Here is a 19,710-nt window from a genome sequence, read left to right on the forward strand (position 1 = left end):
CAGAAATATAATTTGCAATATTTTCTTCCATTCCATAGGTTGCCTTTTCATTTTGTTGAAGGTGTCCTTTGCTGTGCAAAAGCTTTTTAGTTTGACAAGTACTGCTTGTTTATTTTTGCTTTTGTTTTCTTTGCTTTTGGTGTCAAAAAGTCATTGCCAAGACTGATGTCAAGGACTTTATTACACCCTATGTTTTCTTCTAGGGGTTTTATGGTCTCAGGTCTTACATTCAAGTCTTTAATCCATTTTGAGTTGATTTTTGTGTATGGTGTAAGGTGGAGGTCCAGTTTTCCCAACATCGTTTATTAAAGAGTCTATCCTTTCTCCATTGTATATTTTTGACTGTTTGTTGTAAATTAATTGACCATTACAGACATACGTGACTTTATTTCTGGACTTTTTATTCTGTTCCATTGATCTATATTTCTGGTTTTTGCCAATGTCATACTGTTTTGATTACCATAGTTTGAAATCAGAAAACTTCCAGCGTTGTTCTTCTTTCTCAAGTTTGCTTTGGCTATTTGAGTTATTTTTTGGTTCCATACAAATTTCAGTACTGTTTGTTCTATTTCTGTGAAAAATGCCATTAGAATTTTGTATTGTTCAATACATTGAATATTGTATTGAATCTGTAGATTGCTTTGCGTAGTATGGACATTTTAACAATATTAATTCTTCCAATTCATGAGTACAGAATATCTTTCCATTTATTTGTGTCTTATTCTGTTTCATCTAATGTTTTATAGTTTTCAATGTACAGATCTTTCACCTTTTTGCTTAAATTTATTCCTAGGTATTTTATTCTTTTTGATGTAATTGTAAATGGAATTGTTTTCCTACTTTCTTTTTCTGATAATTCATTATTTATTTTTAGAAATTTTATTTATTTATTTATTTATTTTTGGCTGTATTGGGTCTTCATTGCTGTGCGCAGGCTTTCTCTAGTTGCGTCAAGCGGGGGCTGCTCTTTGTTGTGGTGTGCGGGCTTCTCACTGCAGTGGCTTCTCTTGTTGCAGAACATGGGCTCTAGGCACGCAGGCTTCAGTAGTTGTGGCACGTGCACTCAGTAGTTGTGGTTCATGGGCTCTAGAGCTCAGGCTCAGTAGTTGTGGTACACGGGCTTAGTTGCTCCACGGCATGTGAGATCTTCCCGAACCAGGGCTCAAACCCATGTACCCTGCATTGGCAGGCAGATTCTTAACCACTGCGCCACCAGGGAAGCCCAGGTAATTCATTATTAATGTATAGAAATGCAGCTTATTTTTTTATATTGATTTTGTATCCTGCAACTTTACTAAATTTATTAGTTCTACCAGGTTTTTGGTGGAGACTTTAGCAGAGTCTATATATAATATCATATCATCTGCAAATAGAGACAGCTTTACTTCTTCCCTTCTGATTTGTATGCCTTTTATTTCTTCTTCTTCTTTTTTTTTTTTTTTTTTTTTTGTCTAATTGCTCTGGCTGGGACTTCCAGTACTATATTGAATAAAAGGGGTTGAGAGTGAGCATTACTGTCTTATTTCTTATTTTAGAAGAAAAGCTTTCAGCTTTTCACTGTTGAATATGATATTAGTTGTAGGCTAATCATATATAGCCTTTATTATGTTCAGGTATGTTCCCTCTATACCCAGTTTGTTGAGTGTTTTTCTGCATCTATTGACATATGATTTCTATCCTTCATTTTGTTAATGTGGTATACCACATTAATTTTCATATGTTTAACCATCCTTGTATCCCTAGAATAAATCCCACTTGATCATGGTGTATGACCATTTTAATATATTGTTGAATTTGGTTTGCTAATGTTTTGTTGAGGACTTTTGCATCTATGTTCATCAGAGATACTGGCCTGTAATTTTCTTTTCTTGTAGTGTCTTTATCTGGTTCTGGTTGTCAGGGTAACCGTGGCCTCGTAAAATTAGTTTTGAGGTATATTCTCTCCTCTTCCATTTTTTGGAAGAGTTTGAGAAGGATTGGTATTAATTCTTGTTTAAATATTTAGTAGAATTCACCAGTGAAACCATTTGTGTTGGGAGGTATTTGATTACTGATTCAATTTCCTTACTAGTAATCAGCCTGGATTCAGTATGTTTCTAGGAATCTATCCATTTCTTTTAGGTTGTCCAATATCTTGGCCTATAATTGTTCATAGTAGTCTCTCATGATCCTTTGTATTATGTGGTATTGGTTGTGATTTCTCTTCTTTCATTTCTAATTTTATTTGTTTGAGTTTTCTTTTTTCTTGTTAAGTCTAGCTTTAGCTAGACTATTTGTCTATTTTGTCTTTGCAAAAAAAAAACCCAGCTCTTTGTTTCACTGACATTTTCTTTTGTGTATAAGCTCCTTCCAGGGAGATAGCAGCAACCTTGAGTAGGCCAGAGAAAGAATGTGGAGATATCATCTGCCAGCCTCCTGAGTCTCCAGGGAGGATCACATTCAGCCCCTAGGCACGTGCTAAATTAGAAGCTTTTAAAACATGCAAATAGGCATACCTCAGGCAGCAGCTTCTAAAGTATGCAAATAGCCCTCTTTGAGGGAAAGACTGGGAGATGGGTGTTTCTGTCTGCTCAGAACTAGGAGTTTTAGGGGCCTGTCCTACACTTAGGAGTCTTAAAAGTTGGAGCATTAGATCTTGGGGCAAACTGTTTACTCTTCCGGGAGAAGCTGGGAATTGTGAGTTCCCCCCTATTGTGCTAAGGGTGGGGTTTATAGTGAAAGTGTGTCTCAACCTTTCTTACCCATTTAATTGTGTATATATTCTTATTCACTCAGTGTATAGGAGTCACTCGGGTAGTTCCTGGATTTCTGACAGCGAGAATTTCTCCATGTGTAGCTGTAGATTCAGTGTCACATTTGTGGGAGGAGGTGAGTTCAGGAACCTCCTACCTCACCAGCTTGGACTGGACTCTTACTTCTTTTTCTTATTAATCCTTTTGTTCTGTACATTCCTATCCCAATCATCTAAATTTCTTTTATCCTGTTATTTTTCCATAATCCTATTCAAATAATAAAGTAGCTCTGCAACAGAGGACAGATTCTTTTCACTCTAGATGTTTTAAGTTAAAAATACCTTACACAGATTGTTTGTATTCCTCTCACCCCTACTTTGGTTCCCTTTTATTCCCATATCACTTCTTCATTTAAAGAAATGTTACTGAGGTTTTAATTCTTTTATTTCCTCCCTGTCACCAAACTTCCATCCAAATACAGACATACATACTCTCTTTTCCTTTCCCCCTCTTATAGTCTTAACTAGTTTCTTCATCTATAAGGGATAGACTTGATAAATTCTGAAGTCCCAACTCTACTGTGAATCCAAGAGATCTTCCTCCCAATGGAGAAATAATATTTTAATATGAAGGCTAGGCTTTCTGAATTAAAAACAATTATAATGAAAAATATGGGGGAAAAGCTCCTTAACTAAGCAACTTAGTATTATTGGAGAACAGTGGTGTCCTAAGCCAGATTTCTAACAAGAAAAATGAACAGTCTTTGGATCATTGTAAACCAAAATCTTCAGAAGACTTGCTAAAAGAAGTTAATGAAAAGAGTGTATCAGTGGCATTGAAAAAAACCTCTGAAATCCTTCAGGATATTGACTGTCTTCTATCAAACTCTAAAAGGTGAAATATGGAATTATTACAATATATTATTAAACCTTGAGGATGTTATTTCAAGTGACTGGTAGAAAATTACTAGAAAGCCAAGAAATTATATATATGACTTCTGTACAATGATTTTATGAGAAATGACATTTAACTTTGGAGGTATTTTACCTAACTTGTAAATTTTAAAATATATATTTTATTAATAAAGAACTATTTTAAAAATTTGAACAATTTCTTATCTCAGATTTGAGAAAAAATTTTATAAAACTGTAGTTGTTGCTGTTTTGTCTTGTGGAGCATTCACTATTAATCAAGTTTCTTTCATTTTACTTATGCAGAATTGTGTACATTGATCATTTGCTATTTAGTCTCTCTACTCCAAGTATTTTTCAGTAGAACCATGAAAAGAGAATTAGATCTTAAAAAAACAAAACGAAAAACCTTAATGTGGGCAATATTGCTTCAAGCTAAGAATCGAGCACTTTAGCTAAGACAAAATTTTATCTGGACTATCTCATGTACCAGATATTTTCATTTGTTTTGAACATCTCCAAAGATTTATGCTACAAAGTGTATGAAACCAAAAGAGGAATGAGCTCACCAAAAGTGCTATGTATTACACCTGTCTCTTGGGAAAGAACAAAACCATACATCTAGAAAGACTTCAAGATTATAGCAGACATAATCAGAAATGTTCAAATTAACTTATGATTTCTTGAAAAGACCAGTCTCTTCACATAAAAGAGAAGAAGCAACAGAGGAAACAACGAGAAAAATAGAGAGCAAAGCAAGCAGAGTGTAGTAGGTTAGGAGAGGTAATGTAAGCAATTTGAATGGGCACAATGCTCTCTTTAGCTCACAGTGGGCTCCCTGCCACCTTCAGGTCTCAGCACAAATATCCCTGCCTCAGAGGGGCCTCCCCCAGTTACTATTACATCACCATGTTTACTTCCTTTAGAACACATATTTCAGTCATTCAACTTACTTCTTTGTGGTCTGTATCCTCCACTAGAACTTGAGCTCCATAAAGTTATTTTATAGTCTTATTACCAAGCATAGTGCCTGGCATATTGAGAGCGCTCAGTATGTATTGTGTAATGAACAGTCCCTTTGGGCAGCAGACTGCCCACAGAGAAAATAACTAAGTTCTGTTTTGGTTGCAGGAAACCACCTATGTTGTCCCTAAATAACTCTAGAAAGCCTAGACTATAAGAAATGCACCCATGCTGCCATAAGGGTAATGCCAAACTGTTACTGCATTCAGACAGAAAATATTTGTTCTTAACATGACTAAAAGCACCCAATATTGTGGTTAATGTGTTCAGTAATATTTTTAATAAGCTTTTAAGCTGTGCAGGTAAAACATGTATAATTTCCTCCCTCAGTTGAGTCTTTCCCGTTGGCTAAGAACCAAGAGTGTGACAAGCAATGAAAAGTTCTGTAACAGAAACTCAGCCACACTTTAAGGTTCCGTGAAAGACCTAGAAGTTTGCTCGAGATAGAAGATTCGGACTCTCTATGGTCTCCTTCAACTATGTACTTAATATAATCCCATTGCCGCCCCTGCATTACATCCAACACTTGTTTTGAGAAACCAGGTAGGAAGGAGAAAGAAATTTTCCTCTTTGAGCCCCCGCTTTTCGCCCAGTGCTTACTAGAGCCACATGTCAAGCTCCGTGTCTCCTTGGTGCTCACAGAGCAGCCACCACTCCGAGGCAGGGAGTCGGGATGGGAACTGGCCACAGACCCACTAAACAAGCTGCACCTTGTCCGTCCAGTTAATCAGAGTCAAGCCACCCTTTATGTTGTCTCTTTTTCCGACTCTTGGGCATTCAGTAGTCATGATTAAGCGTTCTAGCCTTCTCACTGCTGTCCACAAGAAAAAGCTGCCCCCAACGTATACCGCACAGCGCCAAAGAGTAATTATCAAGAGCTCCCCAAGGGGGCGGTGGAGCGCCACAGAGGACCGTAAGGTCCGCAAAGTCGCCCGGTCTTGCGGAGTGAAAAACTCTCTCCTACGCCCACCCTAAAGGATCCCATGCAGGAAGTCGGAAACATCTCTACATCTCCGGGACAGCCGGCGGCACCTCTGGGCAGAAGCCCGCGCGTCCCATATTCGGTGAGGTTAATTCGCGTCCCCGGCTTCCCGCCGCCGCGTGGGTGCGCTGTGGACGGCGCCGGCTAAGCCGAGAATGAATCCTCAGGGTCGAGAGAGGGGAACCAACAAGGCACTTTTCACTTCCCACCCGTCGTCCCAAATGTGTCCTTTTGGAGAGCACGACGGTAGGGGAACTCGAGGTACCCAACCCCTCGTCTTAAGAGCCCTCAAGCCGCGTTCCTGACCGCGTAGAGTGGAACCAGTATCCCGGCGTCCTCTCGGCCTGCGTCGCGGGCTAGAGCCGCTCAGGCCCGCGGCCGGCGTCTCTATGGTACCGACGGAAGCGGGTGTGGAGGGGCGGAGCCGCCGTTCGCGCGGCTGGCTTGTTTCAGCTGGGGGAGCAGATGGTGGGTGCGGCTGATTCTCAGCGAGGGACCGGGTCGGGGGGTGACTGTATGGACGCCGCGAAACTGCGTCCTGAGGTGGCAGGCCGGAGGCGGGGACCACCTGAACCTGAAGTCTAGAAGAACCAGGTTCCCGATGGGGAAGGCGTGGAGGGGCGGCAGTCGCGTGGGACCCGAGAGCAGGCGGGGTGTGCTCGACAGACACTGGCCGGTGTCTCCGGGATCTGCGCGATCCCTGCACGGCCCTCCTGCTTCGTCGCGCCTTATAGATCCCATGGGCGTCAAGCCCTCGCCTAGGCTTCGCGCCCCTGGCGTTTCCCTGGCTCTGGGCGGGTTGCCGGCGATCTTGCCAGAGTTGCCCATTGCCACCTTACCAGCCACGAGGGCCCTTAAGGCGCCCAGGCTCCCGGGAGGGGTGATTGTGGAGATTGTAACTTGTTCCCTTCCCTGCAGACGCCAGGGCTTTCCACCTATTTTCTTAATCGACGTTTTAAAAATTATTGAATCATGCCAACCTTAGGAAAGAATGACTTTGGGAATTTGCTAAGACTTGTTGAAATTCAGAATCGTATGTATTTATAATGGTCATAGGAAAGAAACATTTTACATGCAGGTTACGAAGAGTATCCGTGAAAGTGAGCAAGATTTGTGTTTCCTTTCTTTGCAAATTAGCTGAATTAGATTTGGCATCTGCTTTGAGTACTATAGCATTAAAGAAAGTAAATATATATTAAGTTTCACAGCAACTACAGTTCATTGAAGAGGACTTATTTGTAAAGCATAATAAAGGCAGTTTTCGGATTCTAGACGGTGCTTTTTCCTCAGGTTTTTGTAAATATTTGTGATGGGGTTTGGGGTGGGGGAGAAGGGGTGAAGCAGAAAAGGACATTTCTGTTGGGAATTTGCTACCTCTTATTTTTTTGGTAGGAATAACGTCAGAGATTATTAACAAACAATGCACAACAGTGTGTAAAGTAACTGGCTAAGTGTGTGTTTGTCGAGTTAAGGAAAGGGAGGATTACTGCTAAGTATACTTTGAAGACCCCATAGTTGATGGCATAGTACTCTTATAGGAATGGTGCGTGGCAGAGTTTGGCCATTGCCGAAAATGGCTCCCGCAAGTCATAGACATTTATGATCTGGGTAACTGGCTGTTATGGCAGAAATCATTCCAAATAATATCTTCAGTTGACAGGCTGAGGATTGCTAACCTGCTTACCCCCTGTATTAGTATAATGAAATATTAAACACCTTGAGCACATTAACTTCATGCATGACAAGTTTAAGAAACTTACAATTACTGCTCTTAATGAACTTACCCAACAAAAGTGAATATGTAAAATAAAGGTATTTTACAGCTTAAGAGGTTCTGGAGTCCATTCTATTTATGCGGGAGGAGCAGGAAGTGGAAAAAGGAAGCAGAAGAAAAATGGGATACTTAGGTGTTCTAGTCAGAGACAATAAATAAGAGGAAGTACAACTATTAAATTACTTTCTCATACTCAGAATCTACTCTAAATATCTGCACCAGTAGTTGGAGTGGAATAGATGTCGAAACTGTGTTTCTGGGACCATAATTATACCTTTCTTGAAAAGAGAAACTACTGTTTTAGCTATCCGTGCTGCATAACAAATTACTGTACCCCAAAACTTAGAGGCTTAAAACAGTAAGCAGTTATTATCTCACTGTACCTTTGGGCCAGAACTTTTGGAAGAGGCTTAGCTAGATGGTTCTGCTCAGAGTCTCATGAAGTTGTAGTCCAGATGTTGGCAGTGCTGCAGACATCTGTAGGCTTGACTAGGGCTGAAAGGATCTGCTTCTGAGTTTGCCCAGGTGAGCTTTTTGTTCCTCTCTCATCAAGCAAGCTGTTTAAACTTTCCATTTAAAATGCATTTTGTGCTGCCCCATTATGTGTATCTGTTCCTATTCATAAACTACTACAGTATAGAGACATTTGGAAAACAGTAAGTTTTTCTTTTTCACGTCGCTTTAAATTTGGATCATCATTTAAATACTTTAAGTGATCTTTTCATGTTTCACTTTGCTCATGACACTTCATTAGCTACTCGATCCTTTCTTGTATCTGAACTCATCGAGTAAAACATTAGGTGAGTACATTTAAATATATTTAGTGATGACAAAAATTGTTTAGTGAGTAAAAGAAGATGGATGTAATGAAATGGCTTTATAGAGACATCATGCAATTTGCAATTAGGTGTATAATGACCTTTTGTCTGCTTTCTAGGATGAGACTTGACAATAAATTTGCAATTAAATGCACACAGAAGCATAGTTTGAGCGGCAGAAGAGCTTTTCTGTTAGGCCTCTGTGTATACTGTGCCCAGCATACGTTCTCCTCACAACTCATCCATCTGACTGGCCTTCTTTCTTCTTAGGGCTAATTTACAGGCCACGGCTTACCGAAGGAGGGGGATATTGCTCTGCGGCTATACCTCTCTGGCTTGGTCATTAATTCAAGCTTTCTGTGTCCCAGTTCCCATCCAGCTAAGGGGATAATGATATTATCTTTGGTTCAAAGGAATATTTTATAAACTTTAAAATTATATGCACTGAGCCTTTAAACACATTGACTTCTTTATCCATTCAGGTGTCAGATGTTTACTTTGCAAAGCAGAGACCTGATTCATGATGTGTGGAACTATAAATCCTAAGGTATATGGAAAGGATTCATGACCTTGGTTTCTTTTGCATTTTGGTCATATCTCTTGGTTGAAAGTATCTTGAAATCATTATTTCCTAATCCTGGAAGAATCTGTAGACTATAACTCAATCTTAGTGCTTTAGAGAACAATTTTCATTTTTCCAAATGACTAAGAATTTGAGGATGGTTTTAGATTCCATTGTCATTAACAAAATAGTTGTTCTCTGCAAAGCAAGTATTCTTCACACTAATAAAAAAACTTAAAGGAACCTGCATAAGTTTATTTCATCTGGAGATACAGAAATCTTTCATACAGGCTTTTCATGTACCAACTAATACATAAATGTAAATACATTATTTTTATATTATACTATAAATTTGACGTGAGATTTGCATACAATTTTATTAATGTTTAATATTCTAATCTTTTATTAATATTTATAATGTTATAAATATGTTTCTACATTTTAAAAAATTATACTTTAAGAAACTGAGCTTAGCATCATGGTCTGAGTTATTAATTACTTCTAACTTTTCAAAGGAGCTTTATTGGTTTTGTTTTCATGATAGTAATAACATTAAAAATTTTTATGAAATCAAAGAAAAGGGAAAAGTAATGATCACATGTAAGCCCACTAGTGAGAGATAAGCCAATTGAACAGCCTTCCAGATTTTTTATGCATATGTACATATTTTTAACAAAAATGTAATATTTTACATATTATTTTTAGGCTACCTTTTAAATTTTAGTATTTATTGAGCATTTCCTATGTCAACAAATATGGGAATAAGTATTTTTTTAATGACTGCATAATTGTATGGAATTTATTTCACTAGCCCTGTATTTTGGACACACAGTTTCTAATTTTTCCTTATTATAAACAATGCTGTGCTGAACATCCATGTGTAACTCTTTGTATTTATCTAATTCATTTCTTAGGATAATTTCCTAGAATTGGAAATCCTGAGTCAAGTGTTTGCTCATTTATTAATCATTTTTGATACATATTGTCAAATTGTCTGCTAAAAGAGTTATACCAATTTATACAACTGCTAATACTGAGTGATCGTTTCCCCACCACAAACAAATCATTAGCAATCTTTCGTCGATCTTATGTTGAAATCTCATTGTTTTAAATTCAATTGATTACCAATAAAGTTGAAATCTTTTAATAGTTTTCTTTGACCGTTTGTATTTATTCCTTTTCCAAATTGCCTTTTCATAGACATTGCCATGTTATTATTGGGATACGTATTTTTTCTTCTTGTTAGTTTTAAAAGCCCTTAGTAAAGTAGGGCTTCTAATCTTTCTCCATCATAAATGTTCAAAATTTCCTCCATTTATTAGTCTTTAATTTTGAAATGCAGAAGTCTACATTTTTATATAGTTATGTCTATCAGTATTTTTTTAATTTTTTTTTTTTTGCAGTACGCGGGCCTCTCATTGTTGTGGGCTCACCCATTGTGGAGCACAGGCTCCGGGCGCGCAGGCTCAGCGGCCATGGCTCATGGGCCCAGCCGCTCCGCGGCATGTGGGATCTTCGCGGACCGGGGCACGAACCCGTGTCCCCTGCATCGGCAGGCGGACTCTCAACCACTGCGCCACCAGGGAAGCCCCCAACTCCAAGTTTTGAGAGCAAAGAAACAAATATGCCAAGAATCTTTTATGACAGCAGCAGATAGGGCAGTACTAGCAGCAATGCCAATGATAATATGTGGTGAGGGGTCAGGCAGTGTAAGCTGGGCTCGGGGGCAGAGAAGTCTTCACCACAGGTGTCTGGTGTCATTTTCACTGAGGTGCTTGAGGCAGAGTTTGAAGCCTGGTTCTTGAAACCTGGCAAGTCTGTGATTTCCCAATATCCTTTTAATGGTTTTTGCTTTTACTTAGAGTCCTTTCTCTTCCGTGCACTTAAGAACCCTACCTGACACAGGATCTGAGTGAAATAATTGTTCCTTACCAATTTGGAATTCTACATACATTTCCGCCTTCCCCAAACACACACTTGACCTGTCTCAGACTTTGCATTTACCTTTCAGTATTCATATTACTCTGCTTTTGCAAGTTTATTGGCATTAACTCTTTCGAATGCCAATCTGAAAATGTTTTGTGAAGTTGCTAAAAGAAAATCCCTTTTATGATTTTGATGAGTTACATTAAATTTATAGATTAATTTGAGGAGGATAATACCATCCATGTTGTCTTCTTCCTCAGTAAAATGGTCTGGCTCTTGTATCAGTAAAGTTCCATCAAAGGAACAGAACTACTTTGCGTGCTAAGGAATAAGAAGTTTAGACCTGCTGTAATCGTGGGGCTTGGAGGGCAGGCGCTGCAGGCCGTTGCCTCTGAGTCTGTTTTTGAACCTGAAGCTGCAGCAAGTCGGGAGGGGAAGGTAGATGTGGATGAGAACAAGAACAGAATGGAACCTGCACTGGCCTCTCACCAAATCCAGTTTTGATGCTGTGGGTGACCTGCAGGAGAGGCTGGCACTCTTGACCTTGGGGCTGCACATGCAGGCCCAGGATTTGGAGAAGCTGAAGGAAGATAACGGTGAAGGCTGAAGGAGCTGCAGGCCTAGCTGCTTGCTCATGCCAGCAAGGTGAGCTGACAGATCAGCAGCAAGACGTGCGAGCTCCATGGTGCGTCCAGCACCAACCTTTAGAGTTAAAAAATGTGGCTGCTGCTTCACTTCTGCCTTCCAAGTCCCATGTACAGTGTCTCCTGTAGCCAGCACTACAAACAACTATAAAAGGAAGGGGATTCTCGGAAATGTCCTTCCAACTTAGATGCGTTAACATAGCACAAGCTCTAAATAGCACAGAGCTCTAAATAGCTGATTGATAAAGTACAGTTTTGACATTTTCTTCACATGCATTACCTGTTTAGTTTATTCCTTGATATTTGAATTTTTATTGCTGTTGTGAACGTTCATTTTCCTGTATTTTCCCCTTATGATTATTGCTGGTATATTAATAATTTATCTTGAATTAGCCGCCTTTTGCAACTTAAATTCTAACAATTTTCAATTTATTCTCTTGGATAGGCAGTCATTTCACTTACAAACTAATGTAATTGTTTTCTTCCTGATATGGTAATGATACATTTCTCTCTCCCTCCCTCTATCCCTTCCTTGCCTCATTACATTGATTAAAACTGCCAGAACAATATTATAATAGCTGTACTGTTTTGACTTTAAAGGTAATGTTTCTTGGTTTTCATTCATTTTGGTTTCTTATAACCTAGCAGTTCTTAATGTTTAGTGAATATAAGGATTACCTGGTATTCGCACTTGCTAAAAATGGAGATTTCCAGGAACACATGCTACATTTTACTAAATGCCATTTAATCATTTAATAGGCAATACCTGGTGGATAACAGATACAGTGTATGATGATTTTTATTTAATTCATTCAATAATCTCTTGTTGAGCATCCACTGTGTGCTAAAAGATAGTGGTGAACAGATAGACAAAGTCTGCTCTCTGAGCTTTTGTCTTCTTTCCTGAAATGTTTACAGAGCATAAACACTTGAAAAGTAAGCAAGTCTTTTGGCTCTAACAGAATTATTTGCACCACCATTTAAGCTTAGTTTCTTTGAGCTAATTAGGTCACTATTTTTCTTTTAAGCAGTTTAAAAGTGATGAATTATATATTGCATTGTGGTCAGAGAATTTGGCCTGAACATTTCCACTTTTTAGATTTTGTTGAAGTTTTTCTTGTGGATGAGTAAATGTGTAATTAAATTTTATAAATGAGCCACAGACATTTGGAAATAATGTGTATTCTATGTAATATACACAGTTTTAGACCTGTATATGAAATAAAATTTGTAATTAAATTATTCAGACTATCTATATCTTTTTTTTTTGCTACTTGACCTCATTCATGTAAGCACGATTTGACATGTAAGCATCTTCTTATCTAACTTTACTATGACTTGAATATTTTATCCCTTTTAGTCCCACTAAGTCTTTTGCCATAAATTGTGTTTGATGGTAGTATTACCACAGCTGCTTAATTTTGTTTGTGTTTTCTAGGTATGTATTTTCTCATCTCTTTATTTTCTATATTGCTAAGACTTTTTGTTTGAGATGTTTTCTTATGAACAGTAACGTGGGAGATGTTTACTTCTATTCCAATCTGTCTCCTTATAGAGAAATTTAATACATTCACATATATTATAGTATTTGTGTTTGATGTGTTTGTTTCCTTTTTTATTTTTTTGGTGGGTGGGGGTGGGAGTAAAATTTTCTTCTTCATTTTTTTTTTCTGTTTTGCTATATTGAGCAAGTTTTCTGTATTCCTCTCTTTTTCCCCTAGAAATTTAGAAGTGCTGCTCCTTATTTTTTCCCCAGAAATCATATATAAAAGTGTTATAATTTCTAAGGTAAAAATCTTAAAATTTGCAGTTGTCACGTAGGGGCCATAATTTAGTTGTTTAGAACCCTATTGTCATAGTCCTGTTCTCCCAGAGCTCTGTAATTTTTGTCCCACAATATTTGGTGTTAATGTTAATCACATTCTCTTTCTTTTGCAGATAACCATTGTTGTTGATGATGATGTTTTTTTTGGACGTGGAAACTCTTAAGGATTTTCTCTATATTTTTATTTTTTTAACGGTTTTTATATACTATTTATACATTAATTATAAACAATAGCAGTAAAAGCTTTCCGAACATTGGCAAGAAAAGCCGAAAAATTGTTGGTCTTCCTTACATTTTCTTGAAATTCTGCTAGGCACTCAAAATGAGGAGCGCTATCTGACACCTCATAGTCCCTTGCTTCATTTAGGCTCAGGGAAAACATAAATACGCTCTCAGCATGCTTAGGGTCAATATTAGTGAATATAAACTGCAACTTATCACCATAAATTTTTCGAATTTCTAGTCCAAGTCGACCTGTATACAGGTCTACAGATTTCTGTAGCCTTTTCAACCTCTCTTCTTTAGCTTTGTTAGCAGTGGAAATAGTTTCCCTCTTCCTAGCATATTCTTCCTTAAGGTCCTGGATATCTGCAGTCAGTGCGTCCAGTTCCTGCTTTTTGTCTTTTACTTCAGCAATCAACTTCAACAAATTCTCTTTCTTTTCTTGAGTGAGCTTATTCTGCCTGCAGATCTGATTTTGATATTCCAGAAACATCTCAGCCATTCGTTCTTCTTCCTTTAATTTCACAGCCAGCTTTTCTGCAAATGCTTTAATGGAATCCTTGTAGGTATCTCTTAGGCCCACCATCTGACAGGAGGTGTCACTGACAGTGCTTCTGAATTTATTCCAAAATTCATTTATGCTTTTATCGAATAGTGCCAGTTCGTCCTCTACCACTTTGTAAGACAATGTGATACCAGCCAACAGCAGGTCTCCAGAATCGGATCCCGCAGCCGCGCCAACTTTCCTATTTCAAAACTCTCTTTATTTTTTGAATTTGTTTTTTCTTTCAATGCCCACCTCTTTGTCCTTTTTTTCTCCCTCAAGCTTTGGGAAAATTCTTTGAAAGTATTTTTACTCACTAATTGTGTTTTTTGAAGCATACATTTTACTATGCATTGCTTCTATTGACTTTTATTTGGGCCATCAGGTTTTTTATCCCCATAATCTCTTTCTTGTTTTCAGATGCTCCTTTTACATGAAAGGCTGCTACTGTTACTGACAATAAAATGTTTTCTCTAACTTTTTAACATCTTTATTGGAGTATAATTGACATGTAATAAACTGTACATATTTAAAATGTGCGATTTGATGTGGGTATGAGACTATGAACCGTGAAACTGTTACCACAATCAAGATGATGAACGTATCTGTCCCTCCAGTTTCCTCATGCTCCTTTTTTTTTTTTTTTTTTGCGGTACGTGGGCCTCTCACCGCCGCGGCCTCTCCAGTTACGGAGTGCAGGCTCCGGACGCGCAGGCTCAGCGGCCATGGCTCACAGGCCCAGCCGCTCCGCGGCATGTGGGATCTTCCCGGATCGGGGCACGAACCCGTGTCCCCTGCATCGGCAGGCGGACTCTCAACCACTGCGCCACCAGGGAAGCCCTTATGCTCCTTTTGAATCCTTCCTGCCCCTCCGGTCTCCAGGCAACCACTGATCTGCTTTCTGTCACTTAGATTAGTTTGTACTTTCTAGAATTGTATATAAATGGAATCATACTATGTACTCTTTTAAAACAATATTTCTAAATGAAAATTTCAAACATAAAAGGAGTATAATGAACTAAAGTATATCCATTACCTAAATTTAACAATTATAACATTTTCACATACTTGCTTCAATTATTTACTTTTTAAAAATAGACCTTTTTTTTTTTTTATAGTAGTTTTAGGTTTACGGGAAAATGGAGCAGAGTAGAGAGTGTTCCCATATATTCCTTCTACCTCTGCACACATTTCTCCCTATTAACTTTTTGCATGAGTGTGGCACATTTGTTACAATTAATGAACCAATATTGATACATTATTATTGACTAAAGTCCATAGTTTACATTAGGGTTCATTCTTTGTGTTATACAGTTCTATGGGTTTTGACTATGTAATCTTTTTTTTTTTTTTTTGGTCTGGTTTAGTGTTATTTTAAGGTTCATTCATGTTTTTGTATGATTCACGTTTTGGTTTCTTTTTATTTCTTTTTTTCCACATTTTGTTTATCCAGTTGGGTTGTTTCCAGCTTGGAGCTAATGTTAAGAAAGCTGCTATGAGCATTGATGTGCACGTCTTTGATGTGCAAGTCTTTGTGCAGATGTTTGCTCTCATTTCTCATAGGTAAATACCTAGGAATAGAATGACTGAGTCATATGGTAGGAGTATGTTCAACTTTTTCAGAAACTGGAAAGTTGTATCATTTTACATTTCCACCAGCAGTGTATGAGAGTTCTGGTTGCTCCACATCTTGTCAACATTTGGAATGGTCAGTCTTAAATTTTAGCAGTTCTAATAGTTATGTTTGGAATCTCATTGTGGTTTTAGTTTCCATTTCCCTAATCATGAATGATATTGAACATATTTCATGTGCTTCTTGACCACCTGTATATCATCGTTGTAAAGTACCTTTTCAGATCTTTCACCCAACTTTGTATCAGTCTGTTTTTCTGTTATCATGCTTTGAGAATTCTTTGCTCTGTGTACAAATCCTTTATCAAATATGAGATATGCAAATATTTTCTCCCAGTCTGTGTCTTGTCTTTTCATTCTCTTAACATTGTCTTTCAAAGAGCAGAAGTTCTTAACTTTGATGAAATTCAGTATATCAACTTTTTAAAACAGATGGAGCTTTTGATACTGACACTAAGAACTCTTTGTATAACCCAAGGACAAAAATATTCTCCTGTGTTTTCTTCCAGAAGTTTTACAGTTTTGTTTTACTTTTAGGTCTGTGATCCATTTTGAGTTAATTTTTGTATAGGGAGGAAGGTATGGATTGAGGTTCATTATTTTTGCATATGGCTATCCAGTTGTTCCAGCACCATTTGTTGAAAGGAATATCTTTGCTCCATTGACTTTCCTTCGCATGTTTGTCAAATAATCAATTGACCATTATGTGTGGATCTATTTGTGATCCCACTCTCTATTCTGTTGCATTGACATATTTGTCCATCTTCATAACGATACCACATTCTTCATTACTGTAGCTTTATAATAGACTTGAAATCAGATGGTGTAAGTCCTTCAACTTAGTTCTTTTTTAAAGGTGTTTTCCTATTCTAGGTCTTTTGCATTTCCCTATAAATTTTAGAATATATACAATGAGCTATGCATAGTTTTTATTACAGAATGGAGGTTGAATCATTCTCAATAAATCATTTAGTTATTCTTTAAGTCTCAGAACTAAAACAAAACAATACAAAAACTTCAGGTATCACACAACGTTGATAACTTTAACTAGATAAGTGATTTCAATATTCTATGCCAGGCAAGCACTCAGAATTATGATTGCCTTTTTATGTCAGTTAAGGTTCTTTGGTTAGAGGTAACAGAAAGGAAAAGGGGGCTTATTGGGAAAATCCTGAGGTAGCTCATGGAAGGTGAAAGGTGAGCTGCAGGAACCAGGGCAGCTCTGAGAACCTTAGAGATTGGACCTGAGTACTTGATGTCCTTATGATTCTTTTTTCCTAGGCTGTCCCATGTAGTGGAGTCCATGGTCTGTAAGAAGAAAAAGAACTTTCCCCATCATCTCCACTAGGGAAAATTCTGGAAGGGAGTCTGATTGGCCCAGCTGGGGTCACCTTCATAAGCAGAGTAATCACTACTATAAAATTATTACTAATTAGTAATTGCTTGTTAATCACTACTATTAATAAGGGATACAGGTAATTCTAATTGGTCAGCTCCAGAGTTTGGGTATTTTGATGAGCAGTTTTCCCAAGGGAAGTGGATGCTCTTATCAGAGAAAGTATGGAAAGCAGTTGCTGGGTACACAGACGCATTGGATCCCCACTACTGTGTAGTACACATTGCTGAAAGAAAGAACTATTTGATGACCTCAAAGTAGAAGATTAGTCAGTGGGCTTTCTTAAATTTCCCTTGATACATGCTACCATCTAAACTGTTGTTCCTACAAAGCTAATCTGTTCTCTTTGGGCCACATGGCGTATTATATATAAATGTAAGAAATACCATTTCTTCTAATACGAAAGTTGCTAAGAGTATATCGTAAATGTTCTCATCACACTCACACAAAGGTAACCATGTAAAGTCATGAATGTGTTAACTAACCTTATTGTGGTAATCATTTCACAATACATATGTATATCAAATCATCATGTTGTGTAAGATAAACTTACACAGTGCTATGTACCAGTTATATCTCACTAAAGCTGGAAAAAATAAAATGAAATTACTGATAACAGTTAAAGAAAAAAAGAAATACCAGTTTTTACAACTTGGTTTTATACTTGTAAAATTATTCTCGATATTGTTTTGTTTATATATTATAATGGCAGCCCATAATCTTCATTTTCTCTGCTTTCTATTTTAGGGTGACTGGGAATGTAAACAAGAATAAGCTGTTTGTTTCCTGATGGCTTTTAGCATATACTGACATACCATTTGTGATGGCATCTGAGACTGAGAAGACCCATGCTTTACTCCAGTCTTGTAGCACTGAATCTCTTATTTCCAGCCTTGGTCTGGGCATTTTCTGCCTAGTAGCTGACAGACTTCTTCAGTTTTCCATAATTCAACGAAATGACTGGCTTCGTGCACTCTCAGATAATTCAGTACATTGCGTGATTGGCATGTGGTCATGGGCAATAGTCATTGGAATCAAGAAGAAGACTGACATTGGAGAAATCGTCTTAGCTGGATTTTTAGCCTCTGTTATTGATATAGACCACTTTTTTCTAGCTGGATCCCTATCTTTAAAGGTAAGAAACCTATATGTTTAATTTTTCTGGTCTTTCATTTTTTTTAACATCATTTTATTTATCTTCACAGCATCATTCTACTTAGAGCTAGAGAAGATTAGCCTTATTTTAAAACAGGAAAGCCCATTCTTCCAACTTTTTTGAGCACCGAGTACTTCCCTGAGGGCACAGACATGTTGCTGACCACATTATATGGCATCACAAAGTGCCGTGGAGGCACCCAGAGCAAGGGCTCACTAATTGTACCGAAGGAGTTCCATTCTGGCTTTACAGAGGATGTGTTTAGCCAAGTCTTTTTCTTTTTTTTTAATTTAAGTATAGTTAATTTACAATGTTGTGTTAATTTCTGCTGTACAGCAAAGTGGTTCAGTTACATGTATATATACATTCTTTTTTCTAATATTTTTTTCCATTATGGTTTATCATAGGATATTGAATAGAGTTCCCTGTGCTATAAATAGGATATTGTTGTTTATCCATTACCCAAGTCTTGAAGGAAAGATTAGCTAACTGCTTTAAAGTAATGGGGGTCATTCTCAAGGCCATCCTAGTCCTTTTTGTATCAAGGTTCTTTCTTTAGGACCACACTTAAAATTTTCCCCTATTTTTCATGTTTTACAGTTAATATGAAGCGTGCCTATGTGCTCCATAACAGCTGAATAGCTTTAAGATGATTCCTAGGCCTGGGGAATGACTGTAATGGATTCATTCATTCCTCAAGTCCCTCTTGAGGCCAAGGTGTGCATTTCAGCAGGCTGATCAGGACACAGTCCCTGGTGGAGAAATTGAGGAATTTCATTGAGGCTTTAGGGGTATAGCTTACACAGTGACCTATTAGTATAGCTTATACAGTGACCTATTAGTATTTAAGCCTAAAATGGCAGTTCAGATAATATTTTCTAAGTGTCAACAGATTTACCTACTGTTTGTGTAGTTATGATCTATAAACACATCAGGAAAGAAATACAAACTTGTAGAGCAAGGACTTAGCTTTGTTCACCACTGGCTAGAACACTGTCTGGCTTACCCAGTAGGTGTTCAGTAAACATGTGTTGAATGAATAAGAAATGATCTTTTGTTCTTCCCAGTATGTGTCAAGTCCCGCACCAGGTACTTCTCAGAGGTTGTCTCACTTATTTAGAAATTTAATCAGTAAGGAATCAGTAATTCCTGATTAAAGACAAATTTTAACTTTTTTTTTTTTTTTTTTGCTATAAGTAGAGGCAGCATAACATTGCTGTTTAAGATTGGAATCAGAAGACCAGAGTTTAAATCCTAGTATATGGTCTCAGCAGAGCACTTTTCTTCCTTAAGTCTCAATTTTGTCATCTCTAAAATGTGGATTGTAACGTTACTTCCCTCATAGGGTTGTTGTGAGGATTAAATGAGTATGTTAAGTGACACACCCTGGCAAATAGTTGGTGAAAAGTGTGATTTAGGAGAGCTGCCAAGATGGTGGAGTAGAAAGACCCTGAGCTCACCTCCTCTCATGAGCACACCAAAATCACAACTATCTGCAGAACAACCATCAACGAAAAAGACCGGAACTTACCAGAAAAGATCTTCTACAGCTAAAGACATACA

General features: G+C 37.8%; 2 protein-coding genes and 1 pseudogene across 3 annotated transcripts in view; 2 read left to right on the forward strand and 1 right to left on the reverse strand.

The window, feature by feature from the left end:
* C3H5orf34 (chromosome 3 C5orf34 homolog) overlaps window positions 1–3,733 on the forward strand; it is a 30,905-nt gene extending 27,172 nt beyond the window's left edge. The window contains exon 13 of the mRNA XM_060007059.1: window positions 3,437–3,733. Coding sequence (XP_059863042.1) covers window positions 3,437–3,630 — 194 coding nt within the window. The 3' untranslated portion in view covers window positions 3,631–3,733. The remainder of the gene's footprint in view (window positions 1–3,436) is intronic.
* Window positions 3,734–5,352: 1,619 nt separating this feature from the next.
* The window catches only part of TMEM267 (transmembrane protein 267), a 31,471-nt gene continuing 17,113 nt past the window's right edge, over window positions 5,353–19,710 (forward strand). Inside the window, exons 1-2 of one of the 2 annotated variants that reach the window (XM_060007058.1) lie at window positions 5,353–5,730; window positions 17,739–18,126. In XM_060007058.1, the coding sequence (XP_059863041.1) occupies window positions 17,815–18,126 (312 nt within the window). In that variant the 5' untranslated portion in view covers window positions 5,353–5,730; window positions 17,739–17,814. Of the gene's footprint in view, window positions 5,731–17,545; window positions 18,127–19,710 lie in introns of those variants that run through there. The other variant, XM_060007057.1, reaches the window with a different exon arrangement.
* LOC132422471 (kinetochore protein Spc25 pseudogene) lies at window positions 13,415–15,652 on the reverse strand (annotated as a pseudogene).

The sequence above is a fragment of the Delphinus delphis genome, chromosome 3, assembly GCF_949987515.2.
Source record: "Delphinus delphis chromosome 3, mDelDel1.2, whole genome shotgun sequence".
Lineage (NCBI taxonomy): Eukaryota > Metazoa > Chordata > Mammalia > Artiodactyla > Delphinidae > Delphinus > Delphinus delphis.